Raw genomic sequence first — 25953 nt, forward strand, 5'->3', positions numbered from 1 at the left:
CAATTACAAAAAAAATGCATGCTTTCCAAAATAGCGGAATAATTCTTTTACGCATTAATACACAATTTGAGTGGATTTCCATGCTGATAAATACACTGAAACTTGATGCAAGGAAAGATACTTTACCTCAGCATTTTCAATGACTAATTGGATAGCTTTTTAAAGGTTGCCAACAATTTCTAGCCATGTCAGTGAAACTCTCAACTCACAAATAAAGAAAAAGTTGGCACAAGCACAATGGGATCAATGGCCTACTTTTGCACCATATCAATCTCTAATCTTATTAGAACATAGCAACTGAACACCACAAGAAGATGATCAATCATGTGAAAAGTGCTTTTGGAGAAGCACACAATCCAGATTTGAAAATATATTATTCTTGTCTTCCTTTAGCAAATAGCAGCATGTTACACACAATTAGCTAGTGACAAAGCAGGCAGAGTTGACTGCAGAGCTGAAAATGTGTTGCTGAAGAAGGGCTCATGCCCAAAATGTCGATTCTCCTGCTCCTTGGATGCTGCCTGACCTGCTGCGCTTTTCCAACAACACATTTTCAGATCTGATCTCCAGCATCTGCAGTCCTCACTTTCTCCTAGAGTTAACGGTAGAGCGTACATAACTATGGTATATTTAGGAATAAACAGAATTCATACAACATAAAGAGACAAAGTCTCAGTGAATGAAAGGAAGCATATTACTATTTTTACATAGTAAACATTTGGGCTGCAGTGAAATGGCATAGAAATTGAAACGTACAACAGCAATCTTGGCTTTAACATATTTAAGCTTTCAGATCAGCAATATATCTCAAATAAATATTATGCTGCATTCAACATTGTGTAACTTATGAACACATATAAAGAAAATAAATCAATGTTTAGTGTTTCTTTAGAAGTGTTTTGTTCGACAGGCCTAGAAAAGAAAATGTAAACATGTAATTTGGATAGACACTTAAGTATATACTTAATGAACAACAAATAATGATAATGCTAATTATTAATTGAGTATTATGTGTTTTGTGGCTTTATGATTTCTACTGAATGATTTAGATTTTGCAATCAACAGCAAAGCAACATTGCTTGTTATTAACATCAGAGAAAGCAGCCGACAAACAGCCAGTGATCTTTAGGACATGAATTTCCCATTTTCTGATGGTAATTCAAATCTAGCACCAAGACACAGATATTTTTCAGGGAACAGCAATATTAATGAAATCAATAAAAGCTAGAAATCATTTGTATTGATGGATTGTCACAGACAGCTGACCAGAAAGTCAAAAACATTATTTGTCACTTTTTATGTCAATTTTCAGAAAGCAAATCATAGATTTTTTTCAATTAGAAACTTGGCTGTTGGAAAAAAAGGTGCATGCCATTTAGCTTCAAAGGTTTTCACTATGCATCCATCAAGACAGACATTCATGTTAAATTTTGAAGAGAGTAATAATTTATATTGTTTATGACAATTATGCCAATTGTCTGGCAAACTGACACTGATTGACTGAGACTGCCATGAGGAAGGGAGAAAAGAACTAAGATGCTCCAAACATCTTTTTACTTCAATTCTTGTATATGTTTCTTTTTTTTTCCCTGCAGTGGTCCCTGCCTGTGCATATATGAAGCTACTAGCAAATATTTGACTGTCACATTGGAAACCTGATTTAAAATATTGAATTGTTTGTTACTGGAATACATTGGGATTGTCCAGCAAATTTCAGAATCACAACAATGATTACACATTATGTTTTGCATTTTGCTGTTTGAGCATAATCTCCGTTGGCCAATAACTTTGTTAGACCATGTAAGACTAAGAACAAGGCTTGTAAAATGTACAATAGGAATTGTCCTCCTAATTCACAATATCTACTTAAAATTACTGTCTAAGACATACAAAAATGATGCCTCACCATAATTTTACTGAGTCTGTAGACTGAGAGTCAGGTAAACGATTGAGTGAATTGCTACAATTGTGCTGGATGAGTTTTCCAGTACATTGTAGGAGAATATTTGATTTTAATAAAGGCAATACATGACCTGTCTATCAACACCAATGCCATGTCTATGTGATTTTTTGACACTACAAGCCAATACAGGGATGTGTCAATTTGCATCATTTACTGAACTTGGGGTTATTGTTATTGAACAAACAAACGAATGACGGGATAAAGAATAGGACCAATCAATCATAGTATTGGGAAGTTGTGTGTGGAATCCAAGGAGATAGGAGAAGTACTAAATGAATATTTTTCATCAGTATTCCCACTGAAAAAAGACAATGCTGTCAAGGAGAATACTGAGAAACAGGCTTTTGGATTCAGTGCCAGAAGACTAGAGGATAATAAATTAGATTTTTTTTAGATTAGATTCCCTACAGTGTGAAAACAGGCCCTTCGGCCCAACACTGACCCTCCAAAGAGTAACCCACCCAGACCTATTTCCCTCTGATGAAATGTTGTCCCCTTGTTCCAGAAGGGGAGTAGAGACAACCCTGGTGAGTAAGCCTTACTTCTGTTGTGGGTAAAGTGTTGGAAAAGGTTATAAGAGGTAGGATTTATAATCACCTAGAGAAGAATAAGTTGACTAAGGATACTCAACAAGGTTTTGTGAAGGGTAGGTCATGCCTCACAAACCTTATTGAGTTCTTTGAGAAGGTGACCAAACAGCTGGATGAGGGTTAAGTGGTTGATGTGGTGAACATGGATTTCAGTAAGGCATTTGATAAGGTTCCACATGGTAGGCTATTGCACAAAATGCTGAGCACAGAATTGAGGGTGATTTAACAGTCTGGATCAGAAATTGGCTCGCTGAAAGAAGACAGAAAGTGGTGGTTGATGGGAAATGTTCATCCTGGAGTTCAGTTACTAGTGGTGTGTCACAAGGATCTGTTTTAGGGCCACTGTTGTTTGTCACTTTTATAAATGACCTGGATGAGGGCTTAAAAGGATGGGTTAGTAAATTTGCGGATGACACTAAGGTCAGTAGAGTTGTGGATATTGCGGAAGGATGTTGCAGGCTACAAAGGGACATAGGAAAGCTGCAGAGCTGGAATGAGATGTAGCAAATTGTGTTTAATGCAGAAAAGTATGAGGTGATTCGCTTTGGATGGAGTAACAGGAATAAAAAGTACTGGGCTAATGGTAAGATTCTTGGTAGTGTAGGTGAGCAGAGAGATCTTGGTGTTTATGCACATAGATTCTTGAATGTTGCCACCCAGGTTGATAGGGTTGTTAACATCAAAATCTATTTCTGTGTTCTCTGGACTCAGTTTCTTTCTCCACAGTAAAAGCTGATGTGAAATATTCATTTAGTATCTCTCCCATCTCCTGGAGTTCCATACAAAGTTGATCTCCTTGATTTTTAAGAGACCTTACCCTCTCTCTAGTTATCCTCTTGCTCTCAAGGTATTTGTAGAATCTCTTTGGATTATCCTTCACCTTATCTGCAAATGCTGTCTCATATCCCATCTTTGTCTTCCTGATTTCTTTCTTAAGAATACTCCAACACTCTTTATATTGATTAAGAGGTTCAATTGAACCAAGTTGTCTATATCTAAAATAAGATTCTGTTTTTTCTTAACTAGAACATCAATACTTTTATTTATCCATTATTCTTCAATCTTACCAGTCTTACCCTTCACTCTAACAGGAACAAAATGTTTCTGAATTTTTGTCACCACACTTTTGAACGCCTCCCAATTGTCAGACATTCTTTTATCTGTGAACAGTCTACTCCAATCAATTTGCTGAAAGTTCTTGTCTCGTACCATTACAATTTGCCTTACTCCAATTGAAGACCAACTTTTATAGAAGGCTTTAACTTTTCCATAACCATTTTGAAATTATTAGAATTATGATTGCTGTACACAAAGCTTTCCCACACATTCACTTCAGTCATCTGCTCTGCTCCCCCCTTGTCTTTCTTTTTGAATTGACAAGCTCTCCTAACATTCAGAACTTCTCCATCAACCCTTCCATTCATACTGCTACTTAGAATTCCTCCACTCAGCTTTTCTATCAGTGTAAAGTCTCCCTTAACATAATGAGCAAATCTCCTTGCCAAGATATTGGTCACTTTCCAGTTTAGGTTTGACCCATTCTTTTTGAACAGGTCTTTTCTATCCTAAAAAATAGCCCAATTGTCCAAACCCCCAAAATAGCTTCAGCCTTTGATTTATCTCCTTTAACCTTTTGTTCCTTCCCTCATTTGAGTTTGGCATTGGGAGTAAACCAGAATATATTACTTTTAAAGTTTCATTTTTTTAATCTTCTGCCTAACCTCTTAAATTTACTCTGCACTGCTTTATTGTTTCCCTAAAAATGTCATTCCTACCTATAATTTCTGGCTTCTTAATCTCACCTTTAACAATATGCTCAAAACATTGAGAGGCATGCTTAATACTTGCACCAGGAAAACAACAAAATGATAGAAGGTGTCATTGATATTATTAAATGTCACTAACCAATAAACTGCTCATTAATAATTGATTTGGATTTGATCAGGATCATTTGGTTCCCGAACTCAACATAAATAAAGGGAGTTGAATTCCTGAAGTGGGATGAGTGTACCTCACTTTGACATCATGACAGTAAATGTTTTTGAAGGGTATCAAGAGTGCCTATCAAAATCAGAGAAAGCTGGGGTGAAGTCTCCAATATCAGTGTCATATCAAAGCACAAATGAAGGTAATTGTGATTGCTGATGGTCAGTCAGCTCAAGACAGTCCCAAGACATCACTACAGGCACTTCTCAGGGATATTTCAATCAACCTATTCAGATATATTATGACATAGCTGGGACTATAACCTGGACCACTTGGTTTATATTTAAGGATGCTGAGTTCTTCAGGGAAATGTCCTTAGCCTACCATCTACAGTTGCTTTAGTTATAACTGTGAGAAATGGAAATGTCCATTGATGATTGCACAGTGTGCATTCAGTTCTGTCTAAAACTCCTCACATCAAGTAACAGTATATGCCCATAAGCTACAAAACCCGAGCAACATTTAGGCTTAGTCTGATGTGGTAAGTAAAATTTGTTCCATACAAAGACTAGGTATTGACCATCAGCAGCAAAGAAAAATCTAAACACCTCACCTTGACAATCAACAGTATCACATTGCTGAATCACCCATCATGAGCAATTAGGAGGTTTAACATTGATTGGAAATTAAGTGGGCCAACCACTTAAACACTATAGCTACAAAAGCAGATCAGAGGGTGAGGATGCTGCAGCAAGTGTTTTATCTCCTGACATATTGAAACATCTCTATAATTTGTGGGGCACAGTTCAGGAGTATGATGGAATACTGTGTACTGGATGTGTGCGGCATCAAACAAACTACAGTAGTTTAAGTTGGAAGCTTATGATGACCTTCTCAAGGGCAATTAATAATGGGTAATAAATGTTGTATCTTGCTTTTATTTTGTTTCACTTTAATCCAATTATAATGTTTTAATTTGCTATCAGAAAATGTAAATTAATTATTGAGGACATTAATGCTTTTAACTTTCAAGTTTGCTGTGAGAGTACTTTAATGTGATTAGATTTTCACTCACTTACTGTTCTCACTACTGTTGTATGCTGCCTGAACTTGGCTGTCTGGTTTAAACTGCTTTTGGGAAAGCAGAAACGTATGACACAGAGATCACTGGATATTTTTGGACACCTTTCTTTCAGTTTAGTCCTCGGCACTGTTACTTTGTCACTGACCATAAAATTCAGCCAACAGTATAGTGCTGGAAAAGCACAGCAGGTCAGACAACATACGAGCAGGAGAATTGACATTTCGGGCAAAAGCCCTTCATCATGAGTTTTCAGTGCCTTTTCCAGCACCGCACTCTCAACTTTAGTCTCCAGCATCTGCAGTCCTCATTTTTGCCTATAAAATTAAGCTCGTTAGGTGGGGTCTCTAACCAGCAAGAGGACTCCTTCCTGGGGAGAATATAGTTAGCAGATATGTACTGTCATTGATTTAAACTGTCTTCTGAAGTCCATGAAGTAAATGATAGCTCTGGAATACAATGTTGATGTTGATTAATGTGAAATAACAGGAACTATCAACTTAACATGAAAGTGTTGTATTAATAAAGCTGTTATTTCAAGTGAGGAAAGCTGATTACCAATAAAGACAGCTGGAAGTTCAGCAATCCCAGGAGCACCACCAGGAGTGGCAGCTATTGCTGGGAATGTGCCAGAAAGTGGAGGTAGCCGTGAATGCATATCTGGGTGGTAGAGCGGATCTCTACCTTACCTGCCGTGAGTAAAATGGCATTGTATTGAGAAGATGACAGGGACTCCACCTCACTGCCTTCCCTTGCTATCAAGAAATGGCTGAATGCAATAAATAAAGCAAAAGATACGAGCTCTGACATCCTGGCAGCAGTGTTAATGATATGTGGTTTAGAACAACTCTTTCCCCAGACAAGCTGTTACAGTATAGAGACAACATAGGCCGCTTTCCAATAAGTACAAAAATGCCTCAGCACATTTTGTCCATAAAAAGCAGATCCAATCCAGCCAATTACCATCTCAGCAACATGCTTTCAGTTATCAACACAGTGATGGAAGCTATGATAGCTGGTGCTATTAAATGTCACTAACCAATAAACTGCTTCTTGTTAATTGGCTTGGATTTGATCAGAACCATTTGGCACCAGAACTCAACACAGGTGAAGGGAGGTGATCCAGAAGTGGGTTGGGCATCTCCCAAATCCTGAGGGTTAGTATTTATTTAATTTAATACCCTCCGACAGTTGTAATGGAGTAGTGCAAACCATTTCTGTGTTTAAATGATTGAATCACAGCATCAGGAAACAAGTTTGGCGCACATAATAGTCCTGAAACTGTGGTGAAGCTGAATTAACTTTTTGTGGAGGTCAATCTACTATACAAATTGCTACAATGTTCATGCTATTTCAAAGGCATATGGAGATTCACTTCCTTCAAATTTTGTTTACCATATTACCAGAATTTTACAAGACAGTATGATTAATTGTGTGAGAGTGGACCAAAGTTGTTATCATGTTCTTTTAGGCACTCGCAAGTAGGGGACACAAAGTACAATAATGCAATGTTTAAAAAGAAAGATTTAAAACGAACAACAAATTGCACTTCTCTCACATGCTTCAAGAATAAAAATGTCCTAAGGCACTTCAGAGGGAAATCAGACATAATTGGGCACTGGAAAACATATTGCCATAAATACACCACTTAAAAGTGACCAGCTGCAGAGAGTTATGATTAACCATAAAGTTCCTCACAGAGTGTTAATATTATCATGGGAGAAAATTAGTTTGGAGGAATTACAACTGTCTGAGGGTATTAAATTAAATAAATACAGCTAAAATGATATGATCAATAAAACATTCTGGCAGCTAGCTTCAGCACACCACTTAGCTAAATAACTTGAAGTCTATCCCGCATCCTCATATTGACACCATTTTTATTAATGAATAATGGAAGCAATATTATATACTCCATAAAATCTCTCACACAAACAGGCAGATGGCCCTCATATGTCTTTGTTGTTATCTAGTCATCATCAGATCAGCAATATTCCGGATTTGGCCAGCTACTTGCATCCAATCTCTTAACTCGCCCTTTCCACTACCACCTAGCAAACCTAATCTTAAATCTTATCATAGTCTCTGCTTCAATGATTCACTCTGGCACTGAATTCCACAGAGTCTCAAATTTCTAAGTGCATTTTCCTGTAGTCTGTCCTTTTATCTCATTTCCAAGTCTGTTATTCGTGACTTGTCAATTAGCTTTGACGTGTTCTTTCTATCCTTCCATAGTTCTAAACAAATCTATCAAATTACTCCTTAGTCTTCCCAAACTATCAAGTTAACCTTCATGTTTGGAGCTCTTCATTTAAGTCATCGTGCTCACAAATTAGATCTGAACCTATTCTTGTTCCTGAACATCATTCCCACGATACATAGATTTTAAGGCTTTCCACAGCACTTCCACTGAATAAATACTTCTTTTTAAATTGTTCTCAAAAGAACTGTTGATTAAATTTCTGCAATGAGGTGCTTCCATCTAACTTTTACTTAGTTTTTTCATAATGTACAGTACAGGTAAGTGACTGACATGTACACTGATCTACAGTTGACAAAGCAAAATCGAGATTTGTCAATTTCTTTGAATGTGAAACACATTTAATTCTCTGTTTGTTCTATTTTCCAAACACTATTGAGTTTGAGGGTTGCAAAGGCAAGTCACATCAAGTTCAAAATGTGAGCTGCAATTCTCTCTCCATAGGTGTTGCCAACCTATTGGGTTCCTTTTCCAGAATGTTCTCTTGTCATTACTGTCTATGCTTGTATAAACAGGAAGTAGCAACAAAATAAAAATGCACAGACAATTTTTCCACATTTTAAAGCAGATTAAAACCTGTTACTACTAAAACAATTTATATAATAAAAAGTGCAATTGAAATCACGTACCGATGCAAACAGGAGGGCTGGGCTGCCAGAAGTACCTGTTTTCCACCTGAATGCAGGCAATTTTCTCTTCTCCCTGAAGCTCGTAGCCAGGTTCACACTGGAAAATGACAGTATCCCCAGGATCTCGGCCATCTCCATTCCGACTCCCATTCATTGGCACACCAGGGTCACGGCAAGCGGTTGCCACCGAGCCTAGAGATTAATTAGAGCTATGTTATTTACAATAATAACGTTGGCTCATTTGCTGCAATCTTTTCTTTTAAATTGAACACGTCCATTTAGTTAAACACTCACGAAAGCTCAAAGTCCTCATAATTCGTAATGGTATCATTAATGTTTGAGATGGAACTTCTGCTTGTTCAATTTCTATTCTTTCTTATTTTTGGCATGACCCATCAAAACAGAGCTGGACAAGTGGAAGATATTATAGGTCAGAATTTTCCACATTGCACTCATGTTAACTTTACACAAAATGCACGTCAGGTTATCCACCCAAATTTCTCATAGAATTTCAGTGTGAACACCGAAATCCCAATATCATTGCAAAATAAATACGACGTATCACCAACAGGAGTAATTGTGTCTTCTGCTTTGCATTTCACCTTCATATCATCTGGATTCTGATGCTCCTCTTGCTCTTCCAGTATTTGCAGAACAGGGACTCACTCGTTTGGAAGATCATTGTAATTGCTTATTTTTCCCTCCTCTTAAATTCCAACTTTTGGCTCAAGTGTAATTTGCAGCTGACTCCCACCCTCTTCTTCTATAGTAAAGTGAGTTATCTGTGAATGCTCATGCTACATGCGTATGGTCACCATTGAAGCTGATAGTAGATCTGGCATTTAATATAGCCCAGTGCTCAGATTGGGACAGAGAGTGGGTGTTACAATGTTTTCTCCACTAGACTAAGAAGTTTACCTAAAGCCAAACAAAATCCATGACCTTTTTTTATACACAGTAGCATTCAGTGCAAGTTTTTCTAATTCCCACCGTGCTTGTGACAGAAAATCTTCAGGTAATCCTGGAGAAACAGCACAGATGTCACTTGCTAGCAACATTTACTAATTGTCCAGGGCTCATTTCATTTCCTACCACAAATCCAGGAAAAAGAAAATCAGGCTCCGTCTCAATTATTACATCTACATCATAAGTAAATTAAACTACAAAGTAGAACTTTTTTTTAGGGAAAAATAGAAATTGTCAATTCAAATGAATGATTCTTCAAAATAATATGAAAAAGAACAATGATGTGTCACAATATAATGAGAATGATACTATGTTGCAGAGAAATGGTGTACCATGTCAGTCCTCAAATTATCTCTGTTTGTTAGCTTTAAGCATAAAACAAGGAGCAACTCAGAGACATTGACATGTCTAAATATTATTCTGCAAAATGCTTAGGAACCATACAGCAGTTTATTTGAACACATTTTCTCTTTGAGCAATTTCTGCCAACCTTGCAACTCCAGAATGACAGGAAATATACAGCTCACCAGGGAAGAAAAATAAGTTTGGAAAAGTTTACCTTAAGGATTTCAGACAAGATCACTGTGCATTGTGTGCTAATATGCAGAAGCCTCTGCAAAAATTATGCAAAGCAGCAACACAGCAATCAGTAATTGCTGTCTGCTCTAATTGTGAGGCATTTTGCAATTGAAAATGTCAAGGATACAACACCTGATACTTGATCAAAAGTTGTCAGGATTTGAGTGCCCTCTAAGAAGCAACAAAAATTGTCGATTGATTGTTACTTTTAAAGTGGAAATGGATAAATATATTAGAAAAAAAGAAGATATATCAGATAGAACAAACAGATAATAATTCTTCTCCTTAGTGACTCACCCAGTTTCATCATCTAAAACATGTAAAGCCTTTCAGTTCAATGCAACTGTCTAATTGGTGCATTGCAAATGTGTTTTGCAAGTTCAGTGACAGATTAATGCCCAGCCTATCTACTGGAGTAAATTAACAAATGAGTAACTATGATTGGAGCTCAAAGCATTTGCCAGGCAAGATATTTTTTCAGGTTTTCTTTGGGAAACCAGCTCTAAACGTATGTTGCAGGTTTGAAGTTGTGTCTCATTGCTGCATGATAGTACATGACAAGCATTTAAGGAAATGTAATGTTGTTTCAGAGCTTTTTGGGGAAAAATAGCAAAGGTTATTAAGTGTGAGGAACACTTTCTCGCCTACATATTTGTATAGTAATTTGGTGTAACAAACCATTGGGTGTACACAAGGCATCTTTTCTTAGCTATGTTACTTTCTTCCTGATTTACAGCCAGAGTGTATTACTGGGTATTGTGGATGGTGTTTTTAACATTCTCTATGTCTATTAGGAACTTGAACAGTTTCCTCATTTGTCTTCTTTCAGTTGCTCTGAATTTACTTGCATTTCTCCAATGCTAGTTGATCATCCTCCTCCACCTCATTTTGTCAATCAACCATTCCTGTCCCACTTTCACTGAATTAAAGTTTGTTCCTACCATATCAATCTGGTCTTAGACTTCCCTCATTTCCATCACTGGTCTCGCCACATTCCCTCTCTTTCTTTCTTCCTCTCTCCACAACAATGATCATCCAACTTCAATCCCTTCTTGGCTACTTTTTTTGGTGTTCCCAAATTTCACTAACCTCTTTTGTGTTCATTCCTAATTTTATCCTTTTTTGCACAATGTAACAAGGCAGGTTTCTTAACTGTCCCATAGCCTTTTCTTTGTTACAGTTAACAGTACATTTTTATTATTTAATACCCTAATGGATTGCTTTTATTTATGCAACCAAAGCTACTCTGTGATTTAATTTCCATTTTTGTATTTTTATCTTTGCCACCATTGATGCCAACTGATTAAGCTATCAACTTGCTCAGTTTTCACAGGTTTCAAAAGTGGCCCAGGACAACAATGGAGTCAGGTAAATGATATGATCAGAAGGTCTCTAGCTTTAAGCCCTTGCAGCTTCATTAATTCCCGTGCCCCACACAGCCCCATATTATCAACAAATATTTTTTCATTAATGCCTTTTAGAAAATATATAATCATTATCCAAAACTTTGGTTAAACTTCTCAAATATCCCCACAAATTCATCAGCCTCTCTGCCTCTTCTCTCACATTGTATGGTCTGCGACACTCTCTGTAGCCTCCAGAAATATGAGGACAATGTTTTAGATGGATGCAACTTATGGAGGAAATGGAGAAGCAGAAGAAGAAACAGCAACAGAAACATGGAGAGCAGGGGACTTGCTGGACAGAGAGGTGGCCAGACCATTGTAGATAGTAAGGAGTTTATCAGGAGGCCATCATCAGGAAGTATCTAACCCAGACATGTTATAGATGAGCCCTTCTTACATGGAAGGATTGCCTGATCTGGTTTTCACCATCAGCTACCTGTAAAAAGAAACCATTGCAGACACAGCCCTGAACTGATCCATTCGTATTGGTCATAGGTGATCTAGTGGTGTTACTGACCCTTCAAAGATTTTTGATCCCCTTCATCAAATCTTCTTTTCCAGTTTTTCCATTAAAACCAATAGCTCATATGTCTGCTGTCAATATCTGGTATGTTCTGGTATCAACAAAATACATATTTACTAGTGAGGCAAAGCCAAAAGAACCACTTAATGTTCTCCCGATGTGATAGCTTTCACCCTCAGTCACTTCTATGCAATGCTCCCTTTGTAGACCATAGTGAGGTGGAGGCAGCCTGCTTGCTTGAGTCTGCTTTGCGGCTGGCATACCCATGATTGTCACAAGATTTATAGAAGAGCCACTTTAGGTATCTGTCATGCTCCTGCTACATGGATGGCCTTTGAGGCAAAGGGAGCAAGATTGAAGGTGATGGTGATATTGGTGGTGCCATTATTCTCATTGGTGACTCATGTAGCTCATGTCTGGTGCTCAGATGACTTCAGGGAAGTCCCAGCTGCCACACCTCCCAGTTGCATCCCCTGCATTTGTACAATTACTGGTATCTTGTATTTGTCCGCTCTACCATGCTTTGCATTAATTTGTGCATGTCAATGCAATGCTCCCAGCATTAATGCACTGTGCTTTGGCCTTTGTCTCTGTTGTTAGTAAAGTGGTTTTTGTTATTTATGCTGTTCCACAGAAATGGTAAGTTCCTTTTTGGAGAAATGAACCTTCAGTAATATTTTCCATTTTTCACCTCGATCAACATAATATATCATGTCACCTGTAAATCTAAGTGATTACATTCCTTGAGTAAATGCAATGGCATCGAACTAGATGTCTTAGTTTACAACCTGCAACAAGTTTTAAAGAAAGTGGGGTAAATTTGAACTTGTATTGCTGGCTGGCAGTGATAAATGACACATTACACACCTTGCTTGATTTTCCATTCCAGTTTCCAGCCAACGATAAAAGTTCAAATCAACTGTATCTGTTAAATATTACATTCAGTGCATTGTGCAAGCTTTTCACTCACATCTTCAGTACATGTTACCCCGATTATTGAGGGGAAAGTAGACATTGTTGATGTTCAATGCTTCAAGTAGTAAGGCTCATAATAGTTATTATTTAATAATGACCCCACAATTACATAATCTGTCGATGGGATTCCCACAAATTGCTGAAAATGCCTACACAATGTTTTTTCCAATGTGATTTATTTTCTCGTCATTTCAATATTCAGCATTCAATATTTTCTTAAAAGGTAAAAATTATCCATTTCCCAATGACACAATTCACCTATTTACTGAAATTTTCTTGGTGTCTTTCCATGCTTTGCATGAAGCAAATTGTTGAAGGATGTGGTTGGATGTCATTTGCCATCTCCTGCTTAAGAGTTAAGGCAGACCATATCATCAATGCTCACAAATTAAGAACAATTTAAAATCAATGCAAAATTTTGTTTGAAGGTCTCAGCTTCTTCCAATATCTTGTCGTTGGATTTGATATTAGCCTGGATATTGGTATAAAAGTAACTGCCCCACTACAATGCTGACCATAGTTTATGGGAAACTATACTGTAACATCTAGTGACCATTCACGTGGATTTAAAAGTAACAATCTAGAAAATCTCAACTGAAGTGCATTGCTCCTTTAATGAGATCTCAATGCCTGATGTACCAAACAAATGTATTGAACAGAACAGAGCTGCTCAGGGACATGGTCTAAATTTGAAAGATGAGGTTAGGGTTTGTCCATTCCAATGTACCTTATTTTGGAGTTTGATAGGTCTTAATGATTGGGAAACTACCTGAACGTTAAATTACACAAACAAAGAGCCTCATTCCTTCAGATACTTTTCATGATAGGCTGTCTCACAGTGCTTTATGCCAATGGAGGTTTTTTTAAGTTTAGATACATTACAATCAATTCATATTCCACAAGTATCAACGTGGTAATGACCAGGTAATCTATTTACTTGTATCAATTATTGGTTAAATATTAACCGGAATCTTAAAACATTCACACCTCTTCTTCACATCCACCCAATTAGGCGTACAGGATCTCAGTTTAACTTCTCATCTAAACGATGGCACCTCAGAGTTGTCATCTACACTCCACTGAAGTTTCAGACTCAGATTTTTGTGCTGAAGCCCTGAATTGAGATGTAAATGCAAAACCTTTCAATTCAGAGCTACAACAGTGCTACCAATTTATATCTCTTATTCTATCTTCTCTCACTCTCTTAATTTTGATTGATTTTGCATTGAATTCAATATTCTGACACAGCTAATTCAGATTCTCCTACTTGATAGAACGCTTTAACCTAGTCGATTAAGTCAATACATAGTTATTTACTTGTCTCCAAAGTTCCCCAGTTTATTAGGATGAATGACATTGGTTTACCTCTCTAATGAACAGTTGATTTTAATGAAAAAAAAAGACAGAAAAATGAATGAGTACATACTGTTCAAGGGACAGTGCTGCCACTCTTTTCCCAACAGAAAACACTAATCAACTCTGGCTCTCTGAGCTAAAGTTGCAATTTAACCTCGTAAATTGTAAAATATGCAAAATTTCCTAGATTGGATCCTTTCTGTTCAGTTAACTATATTAACAGAGTTTTGCTTTGCTTCTGGTATTCTCTACACAGCAATTTCCTACTAATTTTTGAAAGATCTCTCTCAAGAATCAAGATTGACTGTCCAACGCAATACTGAATGAGTAATGCTCTGTCAGGGGTGCCACATTTTGGATAAGATGTTAAAATGAAGCTCCAACTGCCTTAGGTAAACATAAAATACCCATGGCACTATTTCAAACAATACCTGAAGGTTATTCTGATGCCCTGACTAATATTTGTTCTGAAACAACATGGCAAAGCTAGTTTATCGGGCCATCATCACTTTGCTTTCTGTGACAGCTTGGTGTGCACAACTTGGCTGCCATATTTCCTGAATTGCAACAGGACCTACTTCAAAAATACTCAATCTGCCATTAAATGTTTTGTGATGTCTGACAGTCATGAAAAGTATTATATAAATGTGAGCATACAGGGGTTTTGTGGGGCAGTGGCACTGTCCTTACATTTGACCCAGAAAGTCCAAGTTTAAATCCCAGTTAATCCAGAAGTGCATCTGAACCAGTTGATAAAAAAATTTTCAGATGACTTGCCAGCATTGCCAAGCAATTTAGGGTACCAGACTCAAGGAGAATTACACACACCCTGCCTCACTGAAACTGAGTGAATGCTAGTCCTTTTGGGGCTCTTATGGTGCAGAGGTAATGTATGCCTCTACTTCTGGAATAGGTGTCCTGAGTTCAATTCCCCCCTTCCCAAAAGGTGTGTAAAAAATCTCTGAACAGCTTGATTAGAAATTATCTACAAATGCAAAGGCTTAACTTCTATGAAAAGCTGTGTTGAAGTTAACTAAGACTGCTTTTTTAAAGTACATCAGTTGTATGTTTCTCTATGGCAAGAGTATATAAAGGTGACAAGTTTCTTATTTTTAAAAAAAAAGCTCAATTTTGAAGGACAGAAAGAACAGTTATTCCCAATGGAAATAACTTAGCAAACTCAGCATTTGTAAAGTGACAGTCCATCAATTTGCAACTTACCCCACTGGTCTCGTTGGGAGCAAAAGTTCACCATTTGTAAATCATAGCAACAGGTGAAATAAATGCCGAACCACACCGTGACTTATTATATTAGTAATGAGTTTATCGATCCAATTGACTAACATTAAGAATAAATTGGTCACACTGTACATACAAGATTTATAAATGTAATAGTCATTTGCTATTGATGAGTGGTTAGCTTGGTTTTGTTCAAAGATGTCACAATCATGTCTGGTCTCAGACAATTTCGTCAAGAGCAAAAAGAAAGTTCGACAACATAATTTTCAGCTGAGTTTATCTCCTACCTCCTACTTGTGTTTTATTTTGTATTTCATTTGTAATAGAGTGAACCTCTAATTGGGACATTATATTTTGTTACTGTAAAGGTAAGTTTATTTTTTAAAAGTTCAGAATTTAAGCAGGTGATAACTGAAGATTCAAACTGTGCATATGTACTAAATATTACGATGCACACAAAATCAAAGAGCAATTTTTAGAAAATAAATCTCATTGTAGTTAATTCGAATGTAGGAGACCAGAAAAGCAGGAATATAGTAGGGCCATGTCCATTCAATACATTCATTATAGATGTCACTAATATTAATAATTAGACACCATTTTATCTTTTATTGATTGGACATAAGCATAATCTTTTAACAGGCACAATAAAGTTTTGAACTGAAACAAAGAAAGATCAGCAATCTGCCCCTTTTCAATACGAGCACCATTTGAAGAAAGCAAAATAACTATAATCATATCCTTGTACTGGATTTACTTTATGACATCAATAACCATAAAATTGTACCATTGAGAAATTACATAGTTTTTCTTCAAAGCAGAGATTAAACTATTAAAGAATCAAGTACTACACATTACTTACTGGAGAACTGAACAGCAAATCCTGATTTACTGATGAAGAAGTCAGTATCGAACTGGATTGTGATGAGGTTCAGGGTACTGTGGATGTTTTCAGGAATAAGAGATCCACTGACTTCTTTCAGAAGCATCTCATTCTCTGAAGGACCATCCCATACACGTAAAATATCATGAGATGCCTCAGTATCAAAAGCAAGAAACTGAAGACTGTAAAATGAAAACAGATATAAAAGACATTCCAACTCTGTGAGATTCATGTCATATATTCAGAACATTTTAAAATCTGGGTTACACCACATCTGAGAACATTCAGTTTACAATTTCTTTTTGGTAGCCTTAACCTTTCTGATTTTCTTCATCTCACAGAATAGAAAATTCGATATTTCCTGAGTGATTTTATGAGCAGCTTACAACGATTCTTCACGAGGGAGCTAGATATTCACGACCTGGTACAAATTAGAAGACTGTACAACAGAAGGTGCATCCATTGTAAGTGAAAATTGCAATTGAAGTCTTCCAAGCAGCTTGGGACCATATTGTGAACATTTAAGGAGCCTTGTATTTGTTTCAGATAAATAACGACTCATTTATTTATTGGGTTACTTGAATACAACATCAAGTGGGCCAAATAAGAAAAATCTTGGATTTCAAATTATCATCTGCTCAGTTTTCAGGAAAGCAATAGCCAGTTGGCATTGGAAATTCATTTCACTATTGTCTTGTGAATGAAATACAGTATTTTAATTCAAACCTTTATATTGATATTGTTGCTTTTGGGGCAAGTGTAATTGGTTTTGATCGCTAGTTGCAGGATAAACTTATTTAATTTTCAGCTTAATTTTCTGTTTTCAGTTCAATGTACAAAATAACTGCTCTTAATAACTTGAAAATAAGTGAAGCAATTAAAAAAAATATGAAGTAAAGGTAAATGCAGTGGAAAGTTTCAATTTAAAAATCAATTCTTCATATTCTCACATCATCCTTTCTTCTGGTTGTTTGTGAGCTGCTTGTTAGAAACCAGGTTGAAATAACCTAAACATATTCCATTTAGTACCCTGAAAACAATAAAATGAGGTGCATTACATCCTCTCTTTATAGATTAGGTTTACACCCAGGAATGAATAAGCACCAAGCACTAAATATCAAGTGTAAATAGTTGTCAGTGCTTACTTTTCAGAGGGAATATATTTTCATCTGGTCATATTAAAATGCTTTGTCTCATGTACGTACTGAGTCTCACATGGTTATGAGGTAAGTAGTTCATATTTTAGAACACAAACCAGGAAGGTTAATCTTTCTGTTTCCATGCCTACCTTTACCATCACAGTTATCCTCATTGAGGATCTTACCTAATCCTAACTGTTGCCACCATTTCACAGCCATGAAGGACTAAGACAGTGAATTAGATTTGGGAAAGTAAAACTTCTACAGACTTCCAGAAGTAATATAAGAGCTGCAAAAATGGAGAAATAAAGTGGTGGAAGTGCCTTTAAGTCACTTTACAGGAAACTGTAGAGAATAGTGCAAGAAAAGGATCAGAGGGAAAATAAAACAAAATGACTATGTTACATGTAAGCCAGTTATATTTTAAAAATCAGGTTTATTTGTCATGTGGTGATAAAGAATTATTGTTCAGTGGACTCAATTGCGTTACAGAATAGGCTTCAACATATAGATGCCCATTAGTAACAAACCAATTCTGATTTTGTCTCGTTATGTCAGTTCTCCTAAGCATACATTATTGCTGGATGAACAGGCCGTCACTCCATTGACAACATCACTTAAAAACCAGGGATTAGAACGCTAATGCTGCCCTCAGTACAGCCTCTTAAAACACGGTCTACATGACATTACATTTTACTTCTGCATAATACTAATTATTTGTATACCATGTGAAAGTGATAAGATTCCAGCGTACAAATTGTGAGCATAGAATCTGACTGAGTCCAACAAATTAACGCTCAAAATCTATTGTACTTTAATTGTTTTTTCTAATTTTGAGGTGTCTTGACAAGTTGTTTTATTCTTGGTAATGGGTCATTGAAACTGGGGCATAATGCATTTCAGTGGTACTCAAAAACTGAAAAAAAGCATTTTCTTGACAACTAACATATAAAGCTTCATATTGTAAAATATTTGTGAACTCATCCATCACCAAAAACAATTCTTAAATCTTAGAAATGCATTTTTGAGAAATAGTTTGCTAAATTATTGCTATTGTTTGATCCTCACAAATTCTGAGTTACTAAAATGTAGATCTTTCAAGTAATTAAACAGGAAAGCACTAAACATGCATTATTCAATTAGTACATATTCACAACTGCTTTGGAATAGAATCATTCTAGCACAATATTTTCACTGACTATACAATGGTACCTGATAATATTTCCTGGATCCATTTCAATCGTCCAGATGCAGCGGAGGTTATTGTCATAGGGGAAAGGGTAACCAGGGGACAGAATCCTTCCAGATGCTTCACCTTTGAACTGGCCTCCACATTCGGCTAATAGGGAAATGATATATTGGGTTAACCTCGTGGTAACTGTGACAGTTTGAGACTTATTGGTCATTTTTGTTTTCTCCACAGAAATGCTATGGAACTGATTTGCATTGAAAAGAAAAAATACAATCGTACAAGTTGTTAAAAAAGGCAAAGAATTGTTAAAATGTGAAAAGTCTAGTTACTGAAGATGTTTCCTCAAAGACTGTAATAAGGAAAGGCATTGTGTAACCTGACTTGACAGTCAATACAGACTTCATTTTCAGCACATTGGAAAGTTGCCAGATCTTGGGTACCTGGCAGGGACTGTCTGGCACACTCTCCTACCTGCTCCCTTTCCTGTTTGTGAACAGAAAGATAAAAGACACAAATGGGAACATTCATCAAGAGCAAAGTGCTTAGAACAGAAGGTTGGTTGGGCAGTCAACTGGTGAGAAAGTAGGGATGGAATTAGAAGTTGTTTGTTTCCTTCATATCAGTCAAACCACCAATGTGCAGATGTACAATGTGTTTAGTAATTAGTATGATTAGGCATAGTTAAGTACTAACTGAATAAAATAGGATCAATGAGTTCCAACTGTTATATATTCAGTTACTTTATCAAGCTTTGGATATTAGCCAGTGTGGCACAATTCTAAATATGAGATAATCAAAATATGTAAGGTAGTGCCTGACATTATAATGGACATAATCCTCATTTTTGTTCCCCATACTATAACAGGAGACTGGGAAACAGTAGATAGTTTCACTGCCACCAATGTTTTTTGGTGGTATTAGTTTAAATCACTGATAAGGCTCAACCTTAAGAAACAGCACACAGGTTTGTTATATATTACTTAAGAGTAATTTACAGTACATGCACGATTTATGGTCTCTTATGAAGCATCAGGATCACCTAAAGAATATTTTACATTATTACCATGGGAACATTCTGACAAAACTTTAATAAAAAGACACAGAACTGGTTACCTCCTCCCAGGAAAACACATTCCCATCTTGAAAGGTGAAGCTTATTTTCTATTGATAGTCAACTTACTTAGGGATACACAAAATTATGAATTAGAAGTAGGAATAAGACCATTCATCCCTTGAAGATAGCCCCACCACTGAATAAGATAATGGATGATCCGTATGTCTAGTTCCACATTCCCATCTACCCCTGATAATCTCTGAATCCTATGCTGAATTAAAAAAATCTATTTACTCTCTCTTCAAAGAAACAATGATCCATCTCCAGCACAATCTGAGCTACAGAAGACAGCTACTCATGATGTCAGATCACTGTCGTCCTGTTGCCCATCTCCATTTGTGAGTTAGCTTCCAATTCTTCAAAGAACAAAACCTTCTGCTTTGTAAAACTCTCACTCATAGTTGGCTGGTGTGCCACCTGATACTACTATAGCAGTTAAATGAGGTTTACCTTTCACAGACAATACCAGATATGAAATACAGAGTGAACACAGATTCCGAAGGGGATTCCAATTTCCAACAATAACACATTTAATCCCAAATACTTTGCAGAGAGCAAGTCTATTTTCTCAATGGCCATTGGAACTCCATTAGTATGAAACAAGCACCTCGTTATTATATTCGCTGATCAGACACCCGAAGCATTTATTTCTTATGAGCCACTAGACCTTTTCCTCAATGCATCTTTTCTATGCCTCACTGTTTAAATGCAATTCAGTCTGAAAAACCATTTTAAAAATTCATAAGTTTTTCAAAATCGTTTGTTTTAGTAGTCATAAATATTGTCAGAATGATAAGAGAACATTATTTTTTTTCCCATTGTTAATCCAGTTAAATGAATAAATGTAGTTAAATTGAAAACTAAACCACTACTCTAGGTCTTGAATATTAAAAAGTGCTAAAACAAATCAAGACTAATGGCAGACAATCCAAAATATTTCTATTATGCCGAGTTACAGAAAAAAACATGATGCCAGTACATGAAGTCAACATATGTAATTTAGCAACATTTGCAATCTCAGAACTGCTTTTCTAGCCAGCTTGTTTTGTTTTGTTAATGTGCAGGATTTAATTAATGACTCTACTAATTCTATTGACCACACAACAAATATAATATTTTGCTATCTGAATGTTCTCTTCTCTTAATTTTGCCAAAATCTTTCCCTGCCTCATTCAGTTCCTCACTTGATATGCATGGCAATGGTTACATTACCTTGTACAGGCTTCAGCCAATGCTAAATTATGTTAGACTATTAAGAAACATTACACTTTACCATCCTGTGCATGTTCAGCTTTGCATAGCATCTCTTCAACTGGTCAAGTTTAGATTAATAATAAACTACGCAGGTGAGGTCTGGATTCTGGAGAGCATACAGGTATATGATACAGCCACAAATGTACTCCCCAATTTTGCATTCAAAATAAATGTGTTTTGTAATGAAGAAAATGCCTTGATGGGTGTCTTGTCTGCTCTTGAATCTGTGCACTTAATTGCACAAACAACTGAGTATGATCAGAGCTGTGGGAAACAGATTCCACATCTGATTACAATTATGTACAATTTATTTTTGAAAAGATACACAATATGATATTGATGGTTCTCACTGTAAATTCCATCTGGCACTTGTAGCCTCCAGTGCTTTCACGGGACAATAAATATGGCTGTGATGAAGGCAACAAGTTAAACTTCCTTATCTGGGTGAGTAATTCAGAGTCAGGACAATTGTCAGCTCCAAAAACCATATCTGGGACTTTTTAAAATTGCTCCAGATGTTGATAACTTTATTCCGAGTTCAGACATTAAAAGTGTTTGTGATGGGTGACACCAAGTAGAATATGGATGCTGCTGGATGCAGTTGTGGCTCAGTGGAAGTCCTGTCTCAGTGTACCAATACTTGGTTAAAGGTATGAAAAGAAAAAAAAGAGAGACAATAAGCTAGTTCCATATCTCATCCCTCCACACACTCCCAGTAACCATTCATACTGCCTTCCCCGCTATCCTATGGTTCCTCATAACCTCTATTTCAACCCACTCACTTGGACCCTTATATAATATCCATGTTTTAAGGCCCCATCCAACAGAAATAATCTTTCAAGAACAAACTTATCTAGTCACTTCAGAATCTTGAATGTCTCAATGGAAATGCCTGTGAATCTTCTGAGCTCAAGAAGGATAGCGGCCCACTTTACTCAGTTTCTTATCATAGAAAACTGTACCCTCATTCTAGGGACCAGTTCAGTAACAAACACAGAAATTTCTGGAAACAAGATTCAGCAGGTCTGGCAGCATCTGTGGGGAGAAAGCAAAGCTAATATTTCAGGTCTAGTGACCTTTCTTCAGAATGGCAATTTAGTAAACCTTCCCTAGAGTGCCTCCGATGCAAATAATTTCTTCCATAAACATGGAGACCAAAATCGGATGCAGTCCTACAGATGTGCCTTATTGAAAGCATGTAGAGTTTTAGTAAGACTTATAATCTTTAACTTTTAAAAAATAGTTGAGGTCATACTACTGATCCTTGCAGCTATCTACTATTCACTGCTGACCAAACTGAGCATATCTCATTTATTCCTGGACTCTTAATGTTGGTCAATTCTCCATTTGCTTATTAACGTCTGTCTTGCACATTAAGCAGTGCCTTTTGGAAGTCCAGGTGTACTACAACTACTGTTTCCACTCTATCTAACCTACCAGTTACATCCTCAAGGAACTGTGATAAACTCATAAAATTGCATTTCCCTTTAATAAAACCATGCTGTTTTGCCTGAATCGTACAATGCTTTTTAATTGCACTGTTAAGACTTTCTTTAAAATTGATTTCAACATTTTCCCAATGATTGATGTTAGCCCAACTGAACTGTTCATTGTATTCTCTCTGTTTTCTTTATGTGATAATCTGTGTAACATTTGCTAATTTCCAAAATGATAGGACCATTCCGAATCTAAGAAATTTTAGAAAATTATTGCATTTGCACACACAATCTCTGCAGATCTTGTAGAGTGCTGGGAGTTTAGGGAATTAGGGCCTGGGCATTTTCAGGTTTTAATCAGTTAATTTTTTCCAATATTTTCTACCTGCAGATAGTCATTTCCTCACTCTTCCATGCCTAAGTTTTCAGCTGTTCCTTGTAAGAAATTTATGTCTTCCACTGTGAAGACAGATACAAAACATTTCTGCCTCATTCCTCATGATAATTTCTTCTGTCTCTTTTTCTGAGGTAGCAAAGTTTAATTCAGTCATAACTGGCCTTTTTGGATACTTATATAAACGCTCATAATATATGTTTTTTATTTGTCTAACACGTTCAGTTGCCACCTTTTATTCTTCCCTTCTTATCAAATTTTAAGGGTTCTTTGCTGATTTCTAAAACTTTCCCAATCTTCATTGTTGTTAACTCTAACTATTAAACAAATGAGTGTTTGATGTTCTGTTCTTATTTTCCATGGAATGTATTTTATTGAACATTTCAATGTTTTTCTTTAAATGTTTCCAACTGCCTGCTTCCCAACAAACCTTTTTGATGATTTACTGAATTGACCATAGCTGGATCTTACCTCACACTTATGTAATTAGCTTTGTATGGATTTAAGGATTTGACTGGAGTATGTCACTTTCAAATTTAACATGAAATTCAATGGTGTTCTGATCACTATTTTCAAGCAGGGCTTTTACCGTAAAATTATTAACTAACACTGCTTCATTACACAATATTAAATCATTGATACATTTATTACTAATCAGTTGCACAACATATTGCTCCAAGAAACAGCCATAGAAATGTTCTACAAACTCATCCTTTAGATCAAGGTGATTGTCTTTCTGACAATTGAAGTCTCTCACAATGAACTATTCCCATCAGTATTATCTGACTCTTGCTCTATCTAATTTCCATCTACATTGATTCTGATCTCCTGAGGCCAGATGTCTTCTCCCTAATACTGTTATGTCATCCTTCACCATCAAGGCTACGAACCCCTAAGAGTTTGATTCCATCCTCAGGTGACTCTGTGGAGTTTGCACATTCTCCCCATCTCCATGTTGATTCCTCTGGGTGTTCCAGTTTCCTTCCAAAATCCAAAGATGTGCAGGCTCGGTGGACTAGCTATGGTAAATGCAGGGTTACAGGGATAGGGTAGGGGGTAGGCATGGGTGGGATGCTCTTTGGAGGATCACTATGGATTTGTTGGGCTAAATGGCCTGCTTCCACACTGTAGTGATTCTCTGATTCTATACGCTTTTGCCTAGCTCGCTGTATTTTCAAAATACTATATCTCCTTGAATGTCAATTTCTCAATGTTGAACATCTTGTAAACATTTTTTTCATAATGGAGATTAGATTATTATCAGCTATTTGTGCCATAAGTTCATCTATTAAATTATAGATACTTTGAACACTGAGATATTGAGCCTTTAATTTCATTTTCATACTTCTATTTTTGCAATAACCTTTTTTGCTGGCACAAAGTTTTGTTAAACACTCATTCTGCTTGGCTTTATCCACATTGCTAAATGCCTTCAATATCTTGACCTTTCTCACTGGATTTTTAAATCTTCCTTCATCTGAATTCTCACACAAACACATATGTACACATACACACTGTTGGTCTAAAGCTGATTCCTCAACCTTAGGCATATCATTTGTCAGGACATGGTTGTGACACCCATCCTGAAGGAATTGCTCCCTCTTCCCTGAGTATTCTTGTCAGTGCCCCATAAACCAGAATGTGTGCCACCTGTGCCACTCTTCAGCCAACATTTAAAACTTTAATCTGGGTGATATTACGCCAACTGGTATGAATGTTTGACTTAACAATTCATATTGATTACATTTGCTGTTCTGTTTTAATTTTGAACTTAGCCCCTCAGATTTTCACATCAGAAAGAAATTTTTTATTCTACTTGCGTTTCTTTTTTCTCAGATGGTCCACAATGACCACATCCATTGCCATTTCCATCCTAAGGGCTGCCAAAACAAGGTCTCCACCTACCTTTTCCCTTCACTAATGTGTCACAGTTTCTTCAGCTTGGCCTCCAGTTCAATGGTTCTAAACCTATCCTCCTTAAGCTGGAGACATTTATTGCCAATGTATTTTCCCAAAATCATCCTGTAGGCCAAGATCTCTCAACTCTGCAGTCACAACACATTCCTGTGCTGTCAAATTTATTACGTAGAAATTTTCTTTTTTTTCTAAACTAGCTTATAATTGATAAACCCCATGAATTCTCATTAGCTTAACTATTGCCAGGAAATTTTACCAAAGCAAATAAAACCTTACAATTACTCATTAACTAAAGGAGTTATGAATTGGACATGAGCGTTCTATGTATCAAACACCATTTACCTACATCCATATGATGTCCAATATTGTTGTCTTTTTCTTTTTTCAGAATATATCCAGTCCACAGATTGAACCTGCTAGGTTTGTTTTTTAATGTATCTGAAACTATCTATGTCCTTTTAAGTTTAAAAGATAGATCGCTATTCAGTTAACAGCTATCCCTCCCAAATAATTTTGACTTCCCTCACTCTCCAAATTTCTAAGCTCAACTTCTGCATTTAGCTGCAGTCAATGGAAAGCTCCTGTCTCCATTCATTCAGCAGAATATAATTTTTCAATACATTCATTCATGGGATATGGTCATTAAAAACTGGGTCAGCATTTATTGCCCATCCCTGATTTCCCTCAAGGTTGTTAAGAGTTAAGCACATTACTATGGGTCAGGAATCATTTGTAAGTTAGACCAGATAAGAGTGACAAATTTCATTTCCCAAAAGGCATCAGTGAACCAGATACATTTTTACAATAATTGGGGGCCACTATATGTCACCATTAGGCTAGATTTTTTAAAATTCCAGTTTTTTTATATAGAAAACAAATTTGACCATCTGTCATGATGGAATTTAAACCCACGTCCCTCAAACATTAGCCTGAAGTTCTAAATTATTTTGTCCAGTCACATTACTACCATGCCCCTCAGTGGCTAAAATTGGACAGAGCTGAGTCAATACTACTTCATGGAGCAACAAGTTTAGGTGAGCTACTTAACTAACTAACTGCAATTACCTCTCCAGTAGGGAACTTGGTTTTCCCTGACTACAACTGAAAAGAACATAACGTTCACAGTAAATT

The 25953-nt window shown here is 36.5% G+C and overlaps 1 protein-coding gene across 1 annotated transcript in view; it reads right to left on the reverse strand.

Annotated features, from left to right (window-relative positions):
• csmd3b (CUB and Sushi multiple domains 3b) overlaps positions 1-25953 on the reverse strand; it is a 1941594-nt gene that overhangs the window by 295108 nt on the left and 1620533 nt on the right. The window contains exons 25-27 of the mRNA XM_060823982.1: positions 18728-18854; positions 16356-16558; positions 8450-8641 (exon numbers count right to left, since the gene is read on the reverse strand). Of these exons, the coding sequence (XP_060679965.1) occupies positions 8450-8641; positions 16356-16558; positions 18728-18854 (522 nt within the window). The remainder of the gene's footprint in view (positions 1-8449; positions 8642-16355; positions 16559-18727; positions 18855-25953) is intronic.

Source organism: Hemiscyllium ocellatum, chromosome 4 (assembly GCF_020745735.1).
Source record: "Hemiscyllium ocellatum isolate sHemOce1 chromosome 4, sHemOce1.pat.X.cur, whole genome shotgun sequence".
In the NCBI taxonomy this organism is placed as follows: Eukaryota; Metazoa; Chordata; class Chondrichthyes; order Orectolobiformes; family Hemiscylliidae; genus Hemiscyllium; species Hemiscyllium ocellatum.